Genomic DNA, 25,777 nt, shown 5'->3' on the forward strand with positions numbered 1-25,777 from the left:
ATCTACCAGAAGTATAAATCTCCTTACCTTTAAGAAGTTTGTGTAATCTATTTTATTTTTTTCCTCTCTTCCTCTCCTGTTAACATCTCTTTTGGAGCCCTTCATTCTTCAGTTCCAAATGGTTGTTCTATAGATCTGTTTCACAGCAGTCATCTTGGGAATTCCCTTTGCCTCTTATTTCTTAGATCTTATATTTCCTTTTTTTTTCTGTTTAACTGTTTTGGTAGTGGCCGTCCACCAGTAGTTTCCTGAAAAGGGAGTACGTGAGAAGTAATATGTTTGGATCCCGAATGTCTGACTTACCTCCCTTTCTACTCTTAAGACTTTGGGGCATTAAAATGCTGACTGGAAGGTCTATGTATTGAGTAGCATGAAGTTGCAGGCTTTAATAGAGTGATTTGTTAGAGACCTGGCCATTTTTATTGGGTGCCTGTTGCTCAATAGTCTGTGTGTGTCCCCTCATTCCCACCATTTAAGTTAGTTTTCCCAGAGCAGTTCTTCAGTGTCCTGACTAGAGTATATACTTTGTTGTCAATGTTTAGGGAGCCTATTAGGAAAGAGTATAATACTTGTATACTTATATTGGGGATTACTTGTATCCTCTTTTAAATACATCACTTCAGCTATATCTAGTATCTCTGGGTGCTTGAGTTCCCTTGTTTCATCCATTTCAGAGTGAGTGCCTCTAAGTTTTTCTCTGACTTGGAATAATGTAAAGAGCCTGTCTACAGTAAGCTTTTCTTATTATCATTTTTTACTCCGATTCTTATTTTATTTTTTTAATATATTTTTATTGATTTCAGAGAGGAAGGGAAAGGGAGAGATAGAAACATCAATGATGAGAGAGAATCATTTATCGGCTGCCTCCTACGTGCCCCACACTGGGGATCGGGCCTGAAACCCCGGCATATGCCCTGACCGGGAATCGAACCGGTGACCTCTTGGTTCCTGGGTTGACACTCAACCTCTGAGCCACACCCGGCTGGGCCTTACTACGATTCGTAAAGGTCTGTCTTTTTGAACTGTTGGTTTTAGATATGAATGAAAATAGAGAATTTTTTTCTGAAGGGGAGAAGGGAGTGAGCAATTTTTGCCTAAGCAGAATTGTCTACACAGTGTTTGAAATTAGGGCTTAATATGTAGTAGCTCAGTTCCCACAGCATCCCCATTTTACTCCAGTTGTTAAACCTGAAGCACAAAGAGATTAAGTAACTTGTCCAAGGTATAAAGCTTGTAAGTGTTGGAGCTGGATTATAGGTCATGAAAATTATGAGAGGCAACCGATCAATGTTTCTCTCAAACATCGTTTCCCTCCCTCTGTTCCTTCTTTCTAAAATTAGTACAACATATCTTTGGGTGAGGATTAAAAAGAAAAAAAAAGCCCAGCCGGCATGGCTCAATGGTTGAGCGTGGACCTGTGAACCAGGAAGTTCATGGTTTGATTGCCAGTTGGAGCACATGCCCGGGTTCTGGGCTCGGTCCACAGTGTGAGGCATGCAGGAGGCAACAGATCAATGAGTCTCTCTCATCATTGATGTTTCTATCTCTCTCTCTCCCTTTCCCTTCCTCTCTGAAATCAATAAAAATATTTTTAAAAAAGAAACAAAAGTATTTACAGAGCACTTGAATTAGTAAACCAGAATAATATGCTGTTGCTTTCTAAGAATTCTTGACTGTATAAGGTCAGTAAAGTATTCACTAAGTGAATAGAAGTATATACAAAATTCACTGATAAGATGTTTATCTTTGGAATTTTAGTATAGATCCTTTTTTTTCAGGGGGATACTGGATATTGAAATTATACCTGTAAATTTAATAAATTTAAAAAATTACTATTAGGACTACAGAAATACAGAGTCATGCATTAGTTCCTAAACTTGTCTGGATGTAGAATCACCCTGAGAGATTAAAATTACTGATGATTGTGTTTTAACCTGAGAGCCTGGGCTTTAGAATTTTTAAAAGTTCTCCAGGTGAAAGACTGGTTTGGAAGCAATTGAATTAATAGAATAATCTAGGAATTAGAATGATTAGGGGTGTTGTTTTTTTTGTTTTGTTTTTGAATGGTGGTAAAATATACACAACTAAATTTACCATTTTAACCACTTTTCATTTTATAGTTCAGTGGCATTAAGTACATTCACATTGTTGTGCAGCCATCACCACTGTCTATCTGAAGAACTTTTTCATCATCCAAAGATGAAAATGTGCCCATTAAATAGTAACTCCTGCCGAAACCGGTTTGGCTCAGTGGATAGAGTGTCAACCTGCGGACTGAAGGGTCCCAGGTTCGATTCCAGTCAAGGGCATGTACCTGGGTTGTGGGCACATCCCCAGTGGGAGGTGTGCAGGAGGCAGCTGATCAATGTTTCTCTCTCATCGATGTTTCTAACTCTCTATCCCTCTCCCTTCCTCTTTGTGAAAAATCAATAAAATATATTTTTTAAAAAAAATAGTAACTCCTTATTTTTCTCTATTCCTAGTCCCTTGTAACCACCATTCTACTTTCTGTCTCTAATGAATTTGACTGTTCTAGGTACCTTATATAAGTGGAATCATATAGTATTTGTGGCTGACTCATTTCATTTAGCATATATGCTCAAGGTTTGCATCCATGTTGTAGCATGCACCACAATTTCATTCATTTTTTTAAAATAAATCTTTATTCAGATTATTACAGTTGTTCCTCTTTTTTCCCTCCATAGCTCCCCTTCACCCGGTTCCCACCCCACCCCATGCCCTTACCCCCCACCCCATTGTCCTTGTCCATAGGTGTAAGATTTTTGTCCAATCTCTTCCTATACCCCCCACACCCCTTTCCACTCGAGAATTGTCAGTCCACTCCCTTTCTATGCCCCTGATTCTATTGTATTCACCAGTTTATTCTGTTCTTCAGATTTTTTATTCACTTGATTTTTAGATTCACTTGTTGATAGATATGTATTTGTGGTCACTTTGTTGTTTATAATTTTTATCTTTACCTTTTTTCTTCCTCTTCTTAGAGAATACCCTTTAGCATTTCATATAATACTGGTTTGGTGGTGATGAACTTCTTTAGCTTTTTCTTGTCTGTGAAGCTCTTTATCTGACCTTCAATTCTGAGTGATAGCTTTGCTGGGTAGAGTAATCTTGGTTGTAGGTTCTTACTATTCATTCCTTTGTATATTTCTTGCCACTCCCTCTGGCCTGCATAGTTTCTGTAGGAAATCAGCTGACAGTCGTATGGGTACTCCCTTGTAGGTAACTAACTGTTTTTCTTCTGCTGCTTTTAAGATTCTCTCTTTGTCTTTTGCTGTTGGCATTTTAATTATGATGTGTCTTGGTGTGGTCCTCTTTAGATTCCTCTTGTTTGGGGTTCTCTGTGCTTCCTGGACTTGTAAGTCTATTTCTTTGACCAGGTAGGGGAAGTTTTCTGTCATTATTTCTTCAAATAGGTTTTCAATATCTTGCTCTCGCTCTTCTGGCACCCCTATAATTTGGATGTTGGTATGCTTGAAGTTGTCCCAGAGGCTCCTTACACTACCTACATATTTTTGGATTCTTTTTTCTTTTTGCTTTTCTAGTTGGGTGTTTTTGGCTTCTTCATATTTCAAATATTTGACTTGATTCTTGGGATCCTCTCGTCTGCTGTTGGATCTCTGTATATTATTCTTTATCAGTCAGTGTATGCTTAATTTCTGATTGGTCTTTTTTCATATTCTTGAGGGTCTCACTAAATTTCTCTGAGGTTTCTAGAAGATTCTTGAGTAACTTTATAACCATGGTTTTGAACGCTACATCCAGTATTTTGTTTTCATCCATTTCTTTCATTTGTGATTTGTTTCTTTGTGGTTTTGGCTGCTTCCCTGTGTTTGTTTCTATGTACTGGGTAGCTGCTAAGTCTCCTTGAGTTGATAGAGTGGCCTTGTGTGGTTGGTGTTCTATAGGGCCCAGTGGCTCAGCCTCCCCAATCACCTGAGGTGGATGCTTTTTGGTGCACCCCTTTGTGGGATGTTTGCACAGTCTTGTAGTTAAGCCGTGATTGCTGTTGGTATCACTGGGAGGAATTGACCTCCAGGCCAATAGGCTGTGGTGACTAGCTGTGTCTACACTGGAAGATCTGTTGCGCAGGGGACACCCTTATGGGGTAGGACTTGCTTTAGTAGGGCTTTGGTGCTCACTGAATCTGCCCCTTGAGTGTGTCTCTTATGGAGATGAAGAGTTGTAATCCGTTTTCATCTCCGAGGAGGTGCAAGGTCAGCCACTGTCTGGGGCCGCCCAGCAGGAGCTACAGAGACATCTGCAGATTCCTCCTCTTTGTATGGAGTTTGGAAGTGCCCAGATGAGGCCCAGCTGTGAGCAAGGCTGCTGCTGCTGCCAGGTAGTGGGCCTTCTTTTGGAATCTCTGGGCCTCTCTGACCCAGCTGCAGTTTGTTTTAGGCGAAAGGACAGGCAATTCATATGTAAAAGCCGATGCCGCACAGCTTGGGTGGGGTTGTAAATTGGGAGGGGTTTCTGGGAATCACCAGGGCAGAGCAAATGGCAATGGCTTCCCTCAACCGGCTAAGTCCCTGGTTGTCCGGGCCCCCGCGCACCCGTGCAGGAACAATGATTGCTGCGAGCACCTCTAAGAGTAAGCCGCCCTCACGTTCCTGTCCCAATGGCAGACAGTCTAGTTTCTCTCCGTTATGTGGCTGGATCCCCCAAAGTCTCCCCGGTAACTGGAATTCAGGGCAAGCGCGAGCTTGTATCTCCCTCCCCATTTAAAGAACGGCACATCCAGGTGCTAGCACTTTCCGCGCCTCCGCACTTCTTAACGGTCTCAATGCGCTTTCTTCACCTCTCTAGTTGTAGAATTTCCACTCAGCCAGCTTTTCCGCGGTTCTGGGTGGTAGTAGTTCTGCCGTTTAGTTGTAATTTTGGTGTGGTTTTGAGAGGCAGCAAGTATATGCCGCCATCTTGGTTTCTCCCCTCATTCATTTTTAAGGCAGAATAATGTTCTGTTGTATTTTTATACCACTTTTTGTTTATTCACCTGTCCATGGACATTTGAGTTATTTCCGCTTTCTGTCTATACTAAATAATGCTGCTATAAATATTGGTGTAAAAATAGTCTATTCAGTCCTTGCTTTCAGTTCTTTTGAGAATATATCCAAAAGTGGAATTGTTGGATTATATAGTAATTCTATGTTAGTTTTTTTCTTTTTAAGGAACCACCATACTCCTTTCATAGTGGCTTCACCATTTTACATTTCCATCAACAGTGAAAAAGGGTTCCAATTTCTCCACATCCTCTTTTTCTTTTCTTCTTTTCTTTTTCCTTTCTCCTCCTCCTCTTTTTTTTTTTTTTTAACTATCTTTATGGGTATGAAGTGGTATCTTATTGTAGTTTTGGTTTGCATTTCCTTAGTAATTAATGATGTTGAGCATCTTTCTGTGTGTTTGGTGGCCATTAGTATAACTTATTTGGATAAATGTATATCAAGTCCTTTGCCCATTTTTAATTGGTTGTTAGGATGACTAGGGCTTTAAACCATCATTCCCTTTAACTAGTTTTATGATCGTAAGCCATCTAATTTCTTTGTGCCTTGACTTCCCTACCAGCAAAATAAGATCATTTGTCTATACCTACCTAACAGAAATGCTAAAAATAGATTAGATATGGAGCCTCCTAAAGCAGTACACACATTAAACTGTTATATAACAGCTAGTTTTAATCTATAAGCATATTTTCATTTTCTGTTTTAGGAATAAAGAATCTTTTAATTTCAGTACTTAAATGAGGAACATTTTTCTACAACAGATGACTGTTAAGTTTCACCTGTAAATTTTGCCTCACTCATACCTTTTGGTTTGGTTATTACAGTGTAAGCCCCTGGAGAGCAGTGGTATTCTCTGCAATACTTTTTTTCTTTTTTAAATATATTTTTATTGATTTCAGAGAGTAAGGGAGAGGGGGAGAGAGAAATATTGATGATGATGAGAATCGTTGATCAGCTGCCTCCTGAACGCCCCACACTGGGGATCCAGCCCAAAACCCAGGCATGTGCCCTGACCAAAAATTGAACCGTGACCTCCTGGTTCAGCAGGGAGCCACACCGGCTGGGATTAACTTCACTTTTTTTAAGTGCTAAGTACCAAAAATATTATCAATGATACCTCTCCTTGAAAGAACTATTCTGAATTTAGTATGGCAGTATTACCATTCTTTTGGCCCTATATTTTCTGACTAGAATATTGCTTGTAAAATAAGAATTTCAGAAATTTTATCTCATATTTAGAATGTATAATTTTTTCTCCTAGGTCATGCACAAACTTGGTTTATTTTAAACCATTTTATAATTAGATAAGACTATACAGGGGTGGGCAAAAATGGGTTTACAGCTGTTCGTATGGAAAACAATACAGTAATTAATAAGTAATACAAGAATAAACTCTGTTTCTTGAACTCACAACTGTAAACCTACATTTTGAGAACATGCTAGCACTATATAGGAGGGGATGTTCTACTTAATCATAGACAACAATTGAGAACTGCTGGTGAGTATAGGGCAGTGCAGATAAATAGAGCTGAGAAATTGATCATATATTTTGCATATTGGAATGTTAGGTTTTTACCAGGACCCCCTGGAGACAAATGGATCACTTTACATCAAAGAGCCAAATTTTCTTTTCTGATTTGAAAGTTGTTAAGATTGTCATGTGCTCTTTGGACATATGGAAAGTCTATATTTGGCCTTCATTTTTATGGGCCTTGATTTTTATATATATCAGATTAACATTTAATTTCCTAAATAATATTTATTAGAATTTAAGTAATGCACTTCTTTTTAACATTCACTAGATTATAGTAATCTGTTTAGGAAAATTTTTAGTCAGATCATTTGCTTTTTATGTCATGGCAAAAATCCATTTTGAATATCCATTTTTTATTCTCATTTAATATTTTATGTATAGTTGAAAGTTATATTTTTAAGAACTATACTTCACTAATTAACAGAACAGTAAATATGAGGATATAAAATTCAGATCTCCTATCTTCTTTGCCTTTTAAAGATAAAGAACATCAGACTGTTTGAGGTTGTTGCTTATACTTGCAAATGTTGTTGGAAGTATTTGCAATTCAGATTTAAAATCTGCTACTCAGTTACTGAGAAAGCACACAGCATTCATAATCATTTGTATAGCATACTTACTTGATTCCTAAAACTAATCAAATTATAATTTCTCTACCTACTAGATTATTCTTGCTTGAGTCACTTCCTTAATAAATGTTTTTCTTGACATGCGTAGTAGTTTCAGTTAGCAATTCCCCCTTTGAACACTTAAATTTTACTTCCTCTACTAAGATAGTTTGCCTTGTAAGGTTTCCTGAAAAACCTGTAAAAATCTTATACTGTTAAAAAATGTATTCTAGTCATTCTGACCAGTGGAATGTAAACTTTTCTTATTTTTAAAAGCATTTTTGTCTTGCTTTTAAATTCTCATGTCCTTTTTTATTGTTTAGAGAGAAAAATGCCTTGAAAATTGATTTCTGCCTGTTTTGTGTCAATACATATAATGGACGTATCCCTCTCAGAAATGAAACATTAATGGTTTACTAAGATAAAAATGCTACTTAGAAATTATATTGTATATTTATATGCTCTATAACTCAACCTAATTATAGAAAAATTATGTCAGAAAAGAGGACACTCAAAACCACAAATATGGCTACATTTGCGTTACAACATAATAGAAACAAAACTAGTTGCATGTATGTTTGTTTACATTAGATGCGTTTTTTTTTTTGAGAAAAATAAATGTATGGAGTCTTGGGGATAATTAAAAAGAAAGCCTGATGTTTCAGTTGGTATCAAGACTCATGTTTGCATTCCGTATTCTTTTTTTAAAAAATATATTTTTATTGATTTCAGAGAGGAAGAGAGAGGGGGAGAGAGATAGAAACATCAGTGATAAGAGAGAATCATTGATCGGTTGCCTCCTGCATGCCCCCACACTGTGGATTGAGCCCACAACCTGGGCATGTGCCCCAACCAGGAATCGAACTGTGATCTGGTTGATAGGTGAATGCTCAACCACTGAGCCATGCCAGCTGGGCTCATGTTTTATTAACACATTCTTGATTTGGTCTTTTCCTCGAGGCTGTGTTATAATATAGGCCACACCATTACTTTGTTCAGAAACAGTTTATTTTCTAGCCCTATAGTTTCTGGGCTGTCTCTATTCTTTCTAGATTATATTTGCAAACCAGAAAGTTCTTTTCTGAGTCATCTCTTTCTTTTAGTACTTTATCAAGTACTAGAGGCTCGGTGCACAAATTCGTGCACCGGTGGGGTCCCTCAGCCTGGCCTGCACCCTCTCACAATCTGGGACCCCTCAGGGGATGTAGCAGTGCACGAAGCAGCAGGCGGCTGGGGAGGATCCCAAGCCCAGGCTGGGTGAGGTGCTGCTCCTGCTGTGGGAGCGCACTGATGACCAGGGGGCAGCTCCTGCATTGAGTGTCTGCCCCCTGGTGGTCAGTGCACGTCATAGTGACTGGTTGCACCGGTCACTTAGGCTTTTAGATAGATAGATAGATAGATAGATAGATAGATAGATAGATAGATAGATATAGATAGCTGCTTACAACCGAATTATATTTTTACTTTATCTGTTCCCCAACTCTGTAAGTTCATTAGGCACGTCTTCTGTTGTCCAGATTATTTTAACACGTTAAGCGCCCAGCGTGGTTTGTCTTATGGATGGAAAGTATAGTATCAGTCACCTGTGACTGACATTGGGCTTAACAATACTATGAAATATTTTTTCATTGTATAAAATGTGCTCACCATTTCCCCAACCCCCTACATAATAATTTTCTCACCATTTTTCAGTGTCTTATATTTCTTATTACCAATCATCTGGTCCTAAAGCCAGTGCCAAATATATTTAGGTTTTTGTCATGGTAGCATCTCATCTTTGGTGCCAATTTGTGTATCAGCTATTGCTGTGTAACAAACCACTTCCAAAACATAAGGGCTTTGCCCTAGTCGGTTTGGCTCGGTGAATAGAACGTTGGCCTGCGGATTGAAAGGTCCCAGGTTCGATTCCGGTCAAGGGCATGTACCTTGGTTGCGGGTACATCCCCAGTAGGGGGATGTGCAGGAGGCAGCTGATCAATGTTTCTCTCTCATCAATGTTTCTACCTCTCCATCTCTCTCCCTTCCTCTCTGTAAAAAATCAAATTAACAAACAAATTAAAAAAACAAAACAAACATAAGGGCTTAAAACACATCAGTTATGCCCTGGCCGATTTGCTCAGTGGTTAGAGCATCAGCCCATAGACCAAAAGGTGGTGGGTTTGATTCCTGGTCAAGGACCCCGTTCCTCTGTTGCGGGCTCGATCCCCGACCCTGGTAGGGGCGAGTGCAGAAACATTGTGTCACATCAATGTTTCTTTCCCTCCCTACCTTCCCTCCTTCTCTTCCTCCTCCCCTCTACTCTCTAAAAAAAAAATCAATGGAAAAAATATTCTCGGGGATAAGAACAAAACTAACAAAAAAATCAGTTATGTATTATTAATGTATCTGCAGGCCAAATGGAGATTAGCCAGTCTAGTCCACATAGTAAACTATAGGCTGGGTACAGGTGTGTTTCCATCTTAGACCAGTGAGTCAGCCAGGACATCTTCTTATGGTGATGAAAGAGACACTGGAGGGCAAGCCATATTGCATAAGCACATTTCAAGCTTCTGCTTGGCCAAAGCAAGTCACAAAGCAAGCCTAAGTCAACAGTTGGGGACGTATATTTCACCTCTAATGGGAGGAACTACAAAATCACACCAAAGAGCCTGGATAAAGCGAAGGGTGGGTGAACAAAACAATACAAAGCTACAGTAATAATAATAATAAAAAAAAGGCATGGTATTGGCATGAAGACAGATATGTAAACCAGTGGAAAAGGATCAAGTCCAGAAATAAACTCTTTCATATATGTGTTCAAATGATCTTCAGCAAGGGTGCCAGGGCCCTTCAATGGAGGAAGGATTTAATGTATAGAATACATAAAAATTTTTAAAATTGATTTTAGAGAGAGGAAAGGAGAGGGAGAGAAACATGGATGTGAGAGAGAAGCATCCATTGGTTGCCTTCCACACACACCCCAATTGGGGATTGAGCCACAACCTGGGTATGTGCCTTGACTGGGAATCAAACCCACTACCTTTTGGAGCACAGGACGATGCTCCAACCAACTGAGCCACACCGGCCAGGGCGAATTCATAAATTTTTTGAAAATTGAAAGTTATGTTGATGCAAGCAACACAAAATGAATGGTATTATAAATTTAGAAAAGTTTTAAGATTGCTGTTTAATTGCTCTAGTCCCATTCCCTAAAAGTAACCAGGTTTTGTTTGTTTTTATTTTTGTTTTTAAAATGTTTTTGTTTATTTCTTTTGGTGGTTACTGCCATAATTTCAGAAATGTTTTACCTATAGGCCTTGATTAATCAACTTCAGGCACAACTCTACTGATTCTTTGCCATGAAAGATGGTTTTTTTTAGTTACATTGTTTTCAGCTATATTATTTTCTGTTTTTCTTTTGATCTTGAATGATAAGCTTCAATTTCAGTTTCTTGTTCTATCAACTTTAGACATTACCTGTTGGCTCCCTAATACAGGATGGGGCAGAAGTAGGTTTACAGTTGTTAATTTGCAGAGGATATTATTCTTGTATTATTATTATTCTATTTTCCATACGAACAACTGTAAACCTACTTTTGCCCCACCCTGAATATATTCGATGAAGATATTCTCAGCCCTCCATTACTCTTCACCTCTTTCCTACCTTCTGTTTTCCCACTTCTGTTAGTTATAGTATTACTTTTACTATAACTTAATTTTAATTTATTGTGACCTTACCTTGTCCAGAAATAAATCAAGAGGGCTTATAGATACATACAACAGGTTTTGAGCTTACTGTTATATTTTAAAGAACTGATTAAGTCGTATTAAGATAAATGTGTAGAGAAGAAATAAGAAAAGTAGATTCTTCTTAGTGTACAATATTCTCTGGGCCACTTAACCTTTCTAATTTTTTTTTTTAATATATTTTATTGATTTTTTACAGAGAGGAAGGGAGAGAGATAGTTAGAAACATCGATGAGAGAGAAACATCAATCAGCTGCCTCCTGCACATCTCCTACTGGGGATATGCCCACAACCCAGGTACATGCCCTTGACCAGAATCGAACCCGGGACCCTTCAGTCCGCAGGCCGATGCTCTATCCACTGAGCCAAACCGGTTTTGGCACCTTTCTAATTTTTATCTTAAGGACACAGCTACTTTCTTTTTCTTGGGGAAGTTTTATTTTCCGACCTGTATACCAAGCCATATCTAAATTTCATAAGGTGTTCTGTTTTGCATGTAGCTTTGATTCTAGGATGCCTTCAATTGTAAGACCCATCATTGCTTTAAAATAACTTCATTGGGGCTGGAGGAAGGACCATACATTTAATTCTTGGTTGATTACATGCAGCCCAATTTCAGAAATAATAAAATGAAATATATCTTTTTTAAATAGAGGGGAAATGAACAAAAATAAAAATTAGGTCACCCTTAATTCTGTTGCACACCTAGACTTTTTTTCACCAAAGATACTTTTTTCCTTTTTTGTTTGTAAATATATTTTTATTGATTTCAGAGAGGAAGGGAGAGGGCAAGAGAGAGAAAAACATCAATGATGAGAGAGAATCATGGATTGGCTGCCTCCTGCTCCCCCCCTACTGGGGATCGAGCCCACAACCCCAGGCATATGCCCTGACAGGGAATCGAACCAGTGACCTCCTGGTTTATAGGTCGACACTCAACCCTTGAGCCATGCCAGCCGGACTCATTTTTCTTTTTTAAAAAATGGAGACTAGCCCTAACCGGTTTGGCTCGGTGGGTAGAGCGTCGGCTTGTGGACTGAAGGGTCCCGGGTTTGATTCCAGTCAAGGGCATGTACCTTGGTTGCAGGCACATCCCCAGTAGTGGGTGTGAAGGAAACAGCTGATTGATGTTTCTCTCTTATCGATGTTTCTAACTCTCTATCCCTCTCTCTTTCTCTCTGTAAGAAATCAATTAAAAAAAAAAAAAAGAGTGCCTGTCTTTAAAAGAAAAAAATTGAGACTATACTATTTTGGCAGTTTACCCTTTCCATTAAATCTAGTCCCCACCTTTACATATTTTTGCGGCTATATTGTAGTGTGTGTGTGTGTGTGTGTGTGTGTGTGTGTGTGTGTGGTGTGGTGTGTATATATACCTAACTTATTTAATTGATTCCTCCATTTGCAGGTTTTTTACTATAAACAGTGAAGAACATTTCTTGTAGTTAAATCTTTGTTCAGATCTGTTATTTTTTTCCCCTTCAGATGATGCAGTAGAATTTCTGGGATAAAGATAATATGTATTGTTGTGGTATAATTTCATAATAAAGAAAAGCAAGTTTTTTTTTGGCATGTTATCACTAAAATATAACTTTTTCTTCTTTATTAGTGAACACTTGTCCTGCTCTTTCACCTTTTTCTTGCATGGAGATAGCAATGTTTGTACCAGTGTGGAAATTAACCAACATCAACCTGTGTACCTTCTTAGTGAAGAGCATATTACCCTTGCTCAGCAGTCTAATAGCCCATTTCAAGGTAGATTATTTTTGATTTGATGGCTTACGTATTTGATTTTTTTATTGTTTCAAGAAAATTCTTTCTGAAGTTGGTAACTTGACATTTTGGGATTAATGAGATTTGGCCTAATGATGATTCTGATGTAGTTTACTTTTTACTTACCTATTAGAATATTAAGCCAATGAAATAATTTTAAATGTCAATATTATTTTAAAAATTCTTGTACTTGATTGGTAGTATATTTTAAAGTGTTTTTTTTTATATTTATTTATTTATTTATTTAAAGTGTTTTTTTTAAATAGAAAGTAGATATATGGGTTTATGTTTTCTTGGCCATCTTGCATGTCAGTTCATGTAAGTCATTTTAGATATTTAACATGGATTTTGGTATAATTTATTTAGAAGTATATTTTATAAGATTGCTGAATTGTTTTTAAGGACTGGCAGTGTGTTTTTCTTTTAATTCTAAGACTAGTGTTTGCTTTTTAAAAATGTACATGGCATTACATAATAAGTACTTAGATTTACATATATACATACTGTTTTTCCTCGAATTACTTTTCCTTAGTGGAAATCAGGATAAATTGAATTCAAATATTCCCAGTTCGTTGTGAAATTTTGTACATCTGGAATTTTTGGGTAGACTAAAGTTTAAGTTTTTATAACCTCAGTGTTGTACTTTTCTTCACAATAATGAAGTACAATACATTGATTTTTCTCAGGAATGATCATTATGGCTTTTTAAGAATTGCATAATTACTAACAATATTGTTCAATGTGATCATATTTGGTGTAATAGTTTTTAGTTACTTACTGTATTCCATTTTGGATTTCTAGTTATCTTAAGCCCATTTGGACTAAATGGCACTCTCACAGGACAGGCATTCAAGATGTCTGATTCAGCTACAAAAAAGTTAATTGGTGAATGGAAACAATTCTATCCTATCTCATCTTGCTTGAAGGAGATGTCTGAAGATAAACAGGAAGATATGGATTGGGAAGATGATTCTTTAGCTGCAGTAGAAGTTCTTGTTGGTACGGATCCTGAGCATTAATCCTAAGGGGGAAATATGTGACTGTATGTGTTAGTTAAACAACTGCAATACCTTAGTGGCTTTCAACACCAAACATTTTATTTTTTCCTTACTCTTGCTCATGTTATGTAAAGGCTTCAGCATTGTCATGGTTTGGCTCCTTGTATCTTATTCTGCAATCTAGATTCAAGGAGTACCCAGTATTTAGGACATGCTGTTCTTACAGGAACAAAAGAATAATAGGGACTGAGTCTAGCTATGTACTAGTAAGTATATTTAAAACTTCTACTAGGATACATCTGCTCATGTTCCAGTAGACAAAATTAGTCATTTGGCCAAGCCAAAGTCATTGGGTCAGGGAAATACATTCCACCTAAAGGATAGCATGCTAAAGGTGGGAATGAAATAATTGTGAATGAATAATATCTGGAGGCTGAAAAGTTGACAACCTGTGTTACTCAATATTTTAAAATTTAGTAAAACTGTCACCTCTGATAATTTAAAAGACAGAAAATAGTATGTACCTAAAGAACTTGGATCTTTCATCTGCTTTAGCCAGGTCATCTCTCTTCTGATTGGCTGTATTCTTTTTTTAAAAATATATATCTTATTGATTTTTTACAGAGAGGAAGGGAGAGGGATAGAGAGTTAGAACTTGATTTGCAAGCAGTCCCCGCCCCCCAGCTGCAGAGCCATGCCACAGCTATGGGGACTCGCACAGCTAGGCCGGAGCTCGAGGGGTCTGCTACCACGTCACATTAGGGTTTCTTTATTAACTATTTAACAATGCCATACGTTTTTATAAGGGTAGATTGTTTGTTTGAAAGCATCTGTTTACATTCCATAGTCCAATAAAATCATATTGGTATTGGTTAAAAAAATATATATATATATATATATATATATATATATATATATTTTATTGATTTTTTACAGAGAGGAAGGGAGAGGGATAGAGAGTTAGAAACATCGATGAGAAACATCGATTCAGCTGCCTCTTGCACACCCCCTATTGGGGATGTGCCCGTAACCAAGGTACATGCCCCTGACCATTATCGAACCTGGGACCCTTGAGTCCACAGGCCGACGCTCTATCCACTGAGCCAAACCGATCAGGGCAATTGGCTGTATTCTATATGTCTTCTCATCAGGGACCTAGGTTAACAAGGTAAACTGTATTTTGGAAAAGTTAATCTCAAGGTAAAGGATAGAAGTAAGAGAGGCTGCACTGTTCCTGCAAGCACATTTAAATTAAAGCTCCTGTTGGGATGTGACATATATTACGCGCATTTACATTCCAGAGCAAATTACAAAACCAAGCCTAACAATGAGATGAAGATGTATACTCCACTTTAGACATAGGCGGTGTGGGGAATATATAATTGAGCAGGTAATTGGGGTTAGAATCTGCAGTACTGTGTGTAATGGAATCATATGGTAATGTTATATATAAAGATTGCCTTATTTTTAAATTTATTTTATCTATTTGAGAGAGGGATCGATTTGCTGTTCTACTTTATGCATTCATTGGTTGCTTCTTGTACAGGGGTGGGCAAACTTTTTGACTCGAGGGCCACAATGGGTTCTTAAACTGGACCAGAGGGCCGGAACAAAAGCATGGATGGAGTGTTTGTGTGAACTAATACATGTTAACACTGCTGCTGGTGAAGGAGCGGAGGGGAGAGCAAGAGAACCCTCCGCTCTTTCGGCTCCACGGGCCGGATAGAACAGCCGAACAGGCCGGATCCCGCCCGCGGGCTATAGTTTGCCTACGGCTGTTATTGTATGTGCCCTGACCAGGGATCAAACCCACAACCATGGCATATGAAGATGATGCTCTAAGCAACTGAGCTACCTGGCCAGGGCATTGGTTTTTTGTTGTTTTCTTTTTAAATAAAAGAATGTCAACATCCAACTTCAATAAATACATTGCTATCAGAGTAGTTGTGCCCAAAACAGCAGCAAAACACAAACATATACTAGGCTTTTTAAATAGAGACATAAAAAGAAGAAAACCGAAAATGTTCCATAATTCTAGTGTCCAGATTACCTTTGTTAAACTTATTATTTTTTTTTTGTTGTTGTTAATCTTCACCCGAGGATATTTTTCCATTGATTTTTAGGGAGAGTGGAAGAGGGAGGGAAAGACAGAGAGAAACATCGATGTGAGAGAAACACATTGATTGGTTGCCTCCTGCACGAGCCCCAACCAGGGCCTGGGCCAGGGAGGAGCCTGCAACCAAGGTACCTTTGTTAAACTTTTAAAATAAATTTTAATACACTTTGTAGTTGGTCAAATTTGAAAATAAGGATTCAAAGTAAGAAAGTAATACACCAATATAATATAGATGATGTATTACAGAATTGTATACCTGAAACCTGTATTATTTTGTTAACCAGTGTGACCCCAATTCAATAAAAGTACTATGTGTAAATGGGAAAAAAAAGAGAAAGTAATACAGATTCATGGTTAGAAAATTCAAAAATGAAAAGAAAGCCCTGGTTGCTGTATTAAAGCACTGGTCTGTGTACTAAAGGGCCGTGGGGTCGATTCCGGGTCAAGGACATGTATCTGGGTTTCGGGTCTGCTCCTGGACCCTGTCAGGACGTGTGCTGGAGGCAAATCAGTCAATATGTTGCTCTAACATTGATATTTCTGTTTCTCCCCTCCTCCTCCCTTTTTCCCTTCCTCCCTCCCTCTCTTTGACTTTGAAAAGCAATGGAAAAATATCCTCAGGTGAGGATTAACAACAACAACAAAAAAATAAAAATGAAAAGAGAAAGCTGCTTTCTTCTGGGTCTTTGAAGATAACCACTACTAATAGCTTCTTGTGGTTTCTTCCAGTAAAACCTTATGCCAAAAAGCATATATTTATAAAGACATGTTAAATATATTATTACTTAAATGCGATTGTTATACCTACTGTTCCATTACAGTGTTTTTGAGTGAAACTAATTTCTTTACAATTACAATAGTAATTGATTTTCCTGTGTTTTTTTCTTTCAGCGGGTGTCCGAATGATCTACCCAGCATGCTTTGTTCTAGTTCCTCAGTCAGACATTCCTACTCCAAGCTCTGTGGGATCCTCTCACTGTTCAACTTCTTGCTTGGGTGTACACCAAGTGCCTGCTTCCACAAGAGATCCTGCAATGTCTTCGGTTACTCTTACACCACCTACATCTCCTGAGGAAGTCCAGACAGGTATTGTCCTAATTTGTTTTGTTAACTCTAGTGATTGTCTTATTTTGAAGACAGTAAACAATTAAATGATTATTTTAAAACTAGAGGCCCACTGCACGAAATTTGTGCACAGATAGGGTCTCTAGGCCTGGCTGGCGATCAGAGCTGATCGGGGCCTTCCTTCGTTCCATGCCACCCCCTCATGGTCAGCGCATGTCATAGTGAGCAATTGAACTCTTGGTTGAACTCCCAAGGGGACAATTTGCATATTAGGCTGATATATATAAAAAAAAAATATATATATATATATATATATATATATATATATATATAAAAAATAACTTAAAACTTATTGAAGAGTTTGCATCCACATTTCCAAACTGTTAACATTTGCTTCTGCACCTTCTCTGTATGTATACATTCATTATCATTGGCCTTCCTGAGAGCAAGCTGCAGGCATGATGCTCCATCTCCCCTTATGTACTCAGTATATTTTCCAAGATTAAAGCACCTTTCTATATATCTACAATTTAATCCTCCAAATCAGGAAATCAACATTATATAACACTACAATCCAATTCACATCCCTGTCCAGATTTTTTGCTTTTTTGTATGTTAAGTGAAGTAACGCACTTTTTTTCCTCAAAATGTAAATAAGCTACTCGGATAGCTTGGGACAATTTATTAACACTAATTAATTTTTAAAAACCCAAATAGTATTACTATAAACCTACCTTTATTCTCCTACATCTTATTCTTTTTTGTTTGTTTTCAGTTGATCCTCAGTCTGCCCAGAAGTGGGTCAAATTTTCTTCAGTATCTGATGGCTTCAACTCGGATAGTACTAGCCATCATGGTGGGAAAATACCCAGAAAATTAGCCAATCATGTGGTGGATAGAGTTTGGCAAGAATGCAATATGAACAGAGCTCAGAACAAGTACGTATTTTCATTTTCAAGTTTAAAAATTACATGTTGGGCCCTAGCCGGTTTTGCTCAGTGGATAGAGCGTCAGCCTGCAGACTGAAGGGTCCCGGGTTCTATTCTGGTCAATGGCACATGTCCGGGTTGCAGGCTCGATCTTTAGTAGGGGGCGTTCAGGAGGCAGGTGATCAATGATTCTCTCTCATTATTGATGTTTCTATCTCCCCTCTCCCTTCCTCTCTAAAATCAATAAAAATATATACTTAAAAAGATTAAAAAAATAAATAAATAAAAATCACATGTTGGTAGTTACTTGTAGATAGTATGAACAGTCATTTGTGTGACTATTCCTTAATTTAAAAAATTGATATTTTTAAAAATGTATTTTTATTGATTTCAGAGAGGAAGGGAGAGGGGGAGAGAAATAGAAACATCAATGATGAGAGAGAATCATTGACGGGCTGCCTCCTGCATGCTCCACACTGGGGATCCAGCCCAAAACCTGCGCATGTGCCCTGACTGGGAATTGAGCCAGTGACCTTTTGGTTCGTGGGTGTCACTCAACCGCTGAGCCACACTGGCTGGGCAAAAAAATTGATTTAAAAAAAAATATCAATTTTAATGCTTAATTCAGAGTTACAGAAAAATTGAATTCTAAACAATTCTATAATTTCAAATCTTAGGAGGAAGTATTCAGCTTCATCAGCTGGTCTGTGTGAAGAAGAGACAGCTGATAAAGTAACATCCTGGGATTTTGTTGAAGCTACACAAAGAACAAATTGCTGCTGTTCGAGGTAGATATTTTTGTTTGTTTTAGTTGGTTGATATCTATACGTGTGTGTGTGTGATAGTTTCGTATGCTGTTGAATATGTATGTCCCACTTTGTTTGAAGAAGCTTATATAAACAGTGTGTTAGGATATTTTTCAAAAGAAAACATTTGAGGAAAAATGTTCAGTATTTTGGAGCCGATTATGAAAGTACATATAAATGTATGCCTTAAGTTCTTAACACAGTTAACTGGGCTGGGCTGTGAAAGCTTGGTTTCACAGACAATAAAGGAGAATTTTATACTTTATTATAGTATTTATAACCTCTATAAGGTAAAAGGCACACACATCACTTGAGAAGTGTTCATAGGTGGCATTGTGCCTGAGAAATTTCTCCCAAGGGTTCTCCTAAAAATGATGATACATACTAGATACAAATTTCCACAATCTGTTTTATAGTAAATACAGTATAGGGTTTGTGCATTTTCTTATAACATCCCTTTGGGCAAGCTGTAGGTGAAATGCTGAAATAAGATTTACAAAGTATGTTTCAGCATGGGACCAAACTGTACTGTAAAAATACAAACTTAGTAATAAACTGTATTGGTTGGAAGATTGGTAGAAGAATGTATGAACTTGAAATTCGTTAGGCAGTTGTATTTATTTTACATATTGGGGCCTTTGATGAAATTAGGTTATTAGAGGCATTAACATTATATGGCCTAGCCCTGGCCAGTGTGGCTCAGTTGGTTGAGTGTTGCCTCATGCACCGACAGGTCACTGGTTCGATTTCTGGTCAGGGCACATAACCAGGTTGCAGGTTCGATCCCTGGTTGGGGTACCTACGGAAGGCAACCGATCGATATTTCCTTCTCCCTCGCCTTTCCTCTCTCTCTCAAATCTATTTTTAGAAAAAGATTATTTTGCCTGGAGTTTATTTTATTCTACAATAAAGGTAGATCATATGCTTTTGCAAGCAAATAAACAAATAATAGCATTAACACCCCTAATCAGGACTTGTGAGCAAATAGTTGGCCACCCTTTTTGTCATGGATATGAGCCAAAGGAATTGGAGTGCCTTGCCTGCAGGTTAGGGCCAAGATTTTTCTTACATTAGTTCTGTTTGATTGAATACAATGAACAGACAAGTATTCTGGTATGTTTTTGCATAGATTAAATATTCTTACATAGATTCTTGGGATTAGAATCTGTATAATCTTTTAAAGTCTGGCAACTTTTTTGAAAACTTGCCTCTGTTGTTGATAGATTGGAATAAAAACATGAATACATTAGCTCCTATTTAACAGTTTAAGAGAGTTAAAAACCACATCCATCTTAGGGAAAACAAACCTAGTATTGAAATGCAAGTTTCCATGACAGTATTTGTCTGAGACCAGGAGTCAGCAAACAGTGATCAATTAGCTAATGTTGGCTCACTGCCTGTTTGGTATGGTCTGTGAGCTGAAAATTACTTTTATACATTTTTAAATAGTTAAATAAAATTTAAAGGAGAATATTTTGTGACGTGAAAATTATGCAAAATTTAAATTTTAGTGTTCATAATAAGGATTTATTGGAACAGAGCCACATCCATTCATTTACATATTAACTGACGGCTTTCACAGAGTATTTACAACACAGACTGTATGGTCCCTCGAGCCTAAAATATTTACCATCTGGTCCTTTATAGGATAAGTTTGCCAACTCCTGGTCTAAGACTAATATAATGCTTAAATGAAATTAGGCTTTTCTTTCCTTATATTTATTGGCATTTTTATTAAGCAGCTTTTTTTTAGTTTCTCACCTAGACTGTGCTTTATTCTTTTTTAATGATGTGGGTTTTAAGTATATTTGTCTAAAATGGTCTTGGAGGAAGACATTCAAAATGCATGTTTGTAAACATAAGTTTAAGTTTAAATTCTTGGTCTCTAAGCTGAACCTTTTATATTTAAAAACTTGCTATCATATTTTCAAAAATTTTTCCGAGACATATAGAAATTTGATATAATGAAATTTGTATAACTTTTATAGGTGACTTGCTTTGGTAAATTTATCTCTCTAGTAAATACAGTGTTTCTGATCACCTTTTTCCACTATTGCATTTTGTACTATAGGTTTCCCCTTTCCTCCCTTCAAATATTGTTTTCTTATTTAGTTCTTAAATAAGACTTGAAAAGACTTGAGCCACCAAATGTGTGTCCTCCCTTGCCATGGAATATAGGAAGTAGGGCACACATTGATAAGTGACCGTGCTAGTCAAAGTTTTGGCTTTTAAATCTGTCCTACTTCTGTTCTAGTTATATTGAAGATATTTACATTTCCTGGCTCCCTTGCCTTTTACATGTATTTTTTTCCAGCTTTATTGAAATATCATTGATAATATTGTATACATTTAAGGTATACAACATGATGATTTGATTAGGCTCATTTGATTTCTGAATTTGGCTAATGAGAGGCACTAACAGAAGATTGGTTGACCAAAGGGGGAAAAAACTAAGGTGTTTCCCCAGCCCTTTTTGAGCCAACTCCAGTAGCAACTTTGTGTACCTCTAACAACAGTCCCTTCTTCCAAGGTCCCAGTTACCACTGAGCAGGTCCTGCTATGGTTCTAGTACCATATTAAACTTCTGTGATACAGTGAGGTTACTTTATCTTCAGTCCTAGAAGTCATAGAAGCTACTGTCTATAGGTTGCCTCACTTCTCTCTCTCTCTCTCTCTCTCTCTCTCTCTCTCTCTCTCTCTCTCTCTCTCTCTCTCTCTCTCTCTCTGTAACCAATTCCCTATAGTAAATTTCCTCTGTATGAAAGATAGGACTGGACCCTGACTAATATGTTGGCTTCTCTTAGAAATCTATTTGAAAAAATTGCAGAGTTATATAGCAACTTGCATAAGTATATGTAATTTTAAGGAATTTAAATTATACAAATAAAGCTGAAGTTCCCTTCATCCCACTCTCTCTTTCCAAATTTTACTACCTTTTTCTAGAAGTGACTATTTGCCAATTAGGCATTATTCTTCCATACTTTTCTGTAATTGTGTGTATATGTGTTTTTTCACCCAACACAAATATAATACTGATGTATTGGCATCTTCCCCCCCCCCCCCCCCACAATGTGTCTTAGCTCTTTCCATTCTAGTTACTTGTACATCTGCCTTATTGATTTAAAAAACTTTTTGGTATTCTGAATGGAAGCACCATAGTGTATTTAATCATTTGGGTTTGATGGATACATAGATTGTTTCCAAAGGCTTTTGTTTACGTTTACTTTAAAAATATATATACTTCTGTGACCATCAGTTATTTATTAGACTTTCTTTGAACACTTATTCTGTGATAGGAGATATCCTAGGCTCAGGATATAGTAAACAAGGCTTTTGCTGTTATGAAGCCTATACCATAATGGGAATGGGGCAGGTAATTTGTTTTAAAAGAATTCTTAATCCTTTAAAATTTTAAGAATGATGAGTGCTAGGAAGAAAATAAAACAGGGTGGGTGATGTGATAGTTGTGGGCAAGGGTGTTATTTAAACACTTCTTGTGACTTCAGAAAGATTTTACCAATTTTATTGCATATAAGAGTGCTGTTTTTTCTTATGCTTTCACTGTTCTGAGAGCTGTCCTTAAAATTTATTTTTTTGCCACTGCAGTAAGTGGAAAGCATAAAATTGTTTTAATTGGTATTTTTCACTTATTAGTGGGATTTAGTATTGCACATTTATTGATATTAGGCTTTAGTCCAGTGGAATGTTCATAAGAAAATTAGCACTTAGAAGGCTATATTAATAGAAAGCAAGACAATAAATTTCAAGTGTTAACAGTAAATAAAATACAAGGACTTAATCAACAGGAAAAAAGAATGTAGAGGAATTAGTATATAGTCTGAATTAATAGTTTCTTACCCTTATAGAAGGGCAAGTAAATGAATGAGTGCTTTTTTAAAAATATGTATTTTTATTGATTTCAGAGAGGAAGGAAGAGGGAAAGAAAGATAGAAACATCAGTGATGAGAGAGAATAATTGATTGGCCGCCTCCTGCTTGCCCCACACTGGGGATTGAGCCTGCAACCTGGGCATGTACCCTGGCTGGGAATCGAACCCTGATCTCCTGGTTCATAGGTTGACGCCCAACCCCTGAGCCACACCAGCCGGGATTTAATCTTAAATGTCATCATTTCATTCCTATTTCAGTATGCAACTCTGAAAATGTTAACATTTTCTCATATAACTATAGTTCCATTATGATACCTAATAAAAGGAGGAACTCTTATTTTCTTGGCATGATCTGCTACTCTCTACAAATTTGTCTCAGAAATGTCTTATTGGTTTATTTGACTAGGATCCAAATGAGGAGTTTTCATTTGGTTGTATACATCATCTAGGTCTCTCTTGTAATTTCCTACCTCCTTTTTATGAGATTGACTTGGTTGGAGAAACTACATCAGTTGTCCTGTATGTCGTCTGCCCCACATTCTGAATTTCTCAACTTGTCCATGTGTTTTAACTTGTTCTTTTAGCGTCATTTAACTTTATTTATCCCTTGCATTACTGTAAGTGGAAGATAGCTCTAGAGCTGTGCTGTTCAATGCTAGTAGCTATATTAGCAACCACTTGTGGCTATTTAAATTTAAAATAATTAGATTTAAAAATTAAAAATTCAGTTCCTCAATTGCACTAGTCGAATTTCACGTCCTCAATAGCCACATACAAAGCATTTCCATTATCACAGAAAGTTCTGTTGGACCATGCTTGATCTAGAGCAGTGGTTCTCAACCTTCTGGCCCTTTAAATACAGTTCCTCATGTTGTGACCCAACCATAAAATTATTTTTGTTGCTACTTCATAACTCTACTGTTGCTACTGTTATGAATTGTAATGTAAATATCAGATATGCGGGATGGTCTTAGGAGACCCCTGTGAAAGGGTCGTTCGACCACCAAAGGGGTCGCGACCCACAGGTTGAGAACCGCTGATCTAGAGGCTTGATTAGAGATTTAGGTTTGTTATTTTTGGCGAGAATACTTAATAGATGGTGCTTTGTTGTTTTGTATTGTGTCACATCAGAAGAGACACATGTCTGGTTGTCCCATTTTTCATGTTAAGATTGAGAAGGTGGTCCTGGCTGGTGTGGCTCAGAGGTTAGAGCCTCAGTCCACACACCAAAGGGTCGTGGGTTTGATTCCTGGTCGAGGGCACATACTTGGATTGCAGGTTAGTTCCCAGCCCTGGTTGGGGTGCTTGCTGGAGGCAGCTGGTCTATGTGAGAGAGATACATAGTTGTTTCTCTTTTTCTCTCTCTCTCTCCCTGAGAAGGTGGTGGTGATCAGCCAGACCCCTCATTATAAAGTTTCTAAATCATGTTTACTATGAATAAAGACAGTTTTTCTTCCTTTGAAAATCTCTGATCTTTTTCTTGACTTATTGTATTGGCTGAAACTTTCAATGAAATTGTTGAATAGAAATGTTAAGAGTTAATATTCTTGTCCTGGTTCAATTAGTTGGAGTGTTTTCCCATACACCAAAATGTTGGGGGTTCAATTACAGGTCAAGGCACATACCTAGGTTGCAGGTTCGAACCCCAGTCAGGGTGAGAATGGGAGGCAACCGATTGATGCTTATCTGTTTCTCTCTTTCTCCCCCTCCTTCCTCTTTGTCTCAAATCAATAAACATATGATGGATGAGGATTAAAAAAAGGTTTAATATTCTTATTTTGTTCCCAGTCTTAGGGAGAAATTATTCATCTTCCATCATAAAGTATGACATTAAGATGTAGCTTTTCATAGATGTTCTTGATCAGATTAAGTCCTATTCCTTCCTTGCTCAATCTTTTTTTTAAATGAATAGGTGTTGGATTTTGTCCTATGTTTTCCTATGTGTATTGAAATAATTATATGGTTTTCTCTTATTCTGCTAATGTGATAATATTGACTTTTATCTTTTGAATGTTATACCTTACACTAGGGGCCCAGTGCACGAATTCATGAACCTTGAAAGGAACTGTGGGCCTTGAGGCTGAGGGGTGGGTCTCGGCCCATCCTCCACGCCCCCACCTGGCCCTTCCCACCAGAGCCCCCAATCCCCTGTCTGCCGGCAGCCCTGCTGCCGCCACTGTCCCCATGCACTGACAGTGCCGGCCCGCTCATACCTGCAGAAGGCACACAGCAGCACCAGCAGCAATGCGAGTGGGTCCGGCGCCAGCAGTGGGTAGGAGTGGTGGTTGTTGCCCCAGTCACCCCTCAGGAGCTGGGGAAGGTGGAGAAGCCCTCATGGGTGATCAGGACCGGCAGCTGCCACTTGCACCCATTGATGGCGCCGAGTGATTGAGACTGTTGCTGGGCATGGACAGCGGGTGCGAGCGGCGGCTCTGGCACGGGCTGCGGGTGCAAGCGGGGCTGGTACTGGCAGTGGGTGTGAGCAGCGGTTCTGGTGCTGGGCAGGACTGTGGCACACGGGAGCAAAGAATTTTCAGTAATCACCAGAGGCTTGCCCTGATGACAGCGACCAGCTCCCCGCCTTGGTCTGGCTCCCCTGCTCAGCTGCTCCACCATCCCACCACAGCCAAGGCCCATCATGTTCCGCACATGCCCCCTGTGGTGGGCAGCGCACATCATAGCAACCGGTTGTTCCACCCTTCGGTCTATTTGCATATTAGTCTTTTATTATATAGGATTATAGGACAAATCCCATTTGGTTATGGTATGTTATCCTTTTCTATATTAATGATTGCTAATATTTGGTTAATGATTCATATCTGTGTTCTTGAGAGATACTGTTTTGTGATTTCTTACTTTTATAATATCTTTGATTTTGGTATGAGGGTAGTGGTGTATTTCTCCTGTGATCTTTTGACATAACTATACTTTTCCTTGGTAATTTTTCAGGCTTTCCCCTCCTCGCATTCACAGAAAGGTGCATGGGAGGGCTTTGTACAAAAGGGTGTCTCAGCACATTCCCTTAATAGAGAGGGTTCTTTAAAAAAAAAAAAAAAAAAAAAAAAGTGCCTGTCAATGCTTTTTAATAACTTTCTGGTTATATCTCTGATATAACAAAACCACTAATAAAATAAATTTTAAAAGCAAACTAAAACGACCTAAGGAATACTGAATGCTTTAAAGTCTATATTCCTCTACATTTTTCTATGTTTTTTTATTTAAAAAATATTTTTTTTGTTAACCTCACTCTAGGTTATTTTATTTACTTCTTTTCTTTTAGAAAGAGTGGAAGGGAGGAAGGTACAGGGGAGAGAG

At 37.9% G+C, this 25,777-nt stretch overlaps 1 protein-coding gene across 7 annotated transcripts in view; it reads left to right on the top strand.

Moving 5' to 3' along the window:
- Positions 1-25,777, top strand: part of MED13 (mediator complex subunit 13) — a 96,494-nt gene that overhangs the window by 15,901 nt on the left and 54,816 nt on the right. For all 7 annotated transcript variants that reach the window (XM_036340204.1, XM_036340209.1, XM_036340203.1 and 4 more), the window contains exons 4-8: positions 12,496-12,641; positions 13,461-13,658; positions 16,665-16,859; positions 17,614-17,776; positions 18,445-18,555. In XM_036340204.1, coding sequence (XP_036196097.1) covers positions 12,496-12,641; positions 13,461-13,658; positions 16,665-16,859; positions 17,614-17,776; positions 18,445-18,555 — 813 coding nt within the window. The remainder of the gene's footprint in view (positions 1-12,495; positions 12,642-13,460; positions 13,659-16,664; positions 16,860-17,613; positions 17,777-18,444; positions 18,556-25,777) is intronic.

Source organism: Myotis myotis, unplaced genomic scaffold (assembly GCF_014108235.1).
Source record: "Myotis myotis isolate mMyoMyo1 unplaced genomic scaffold, mMyoMyo1.p scaffold_m19_p_17, whole genome shotgun sequence".
In the NCBI taxonomy this organism is placed as follows: Eukaryota; Metazoa; Chordata; class Mammalia; order Chiroptera; family Vespertilionidae; genus Myotis; species Myotis myotis.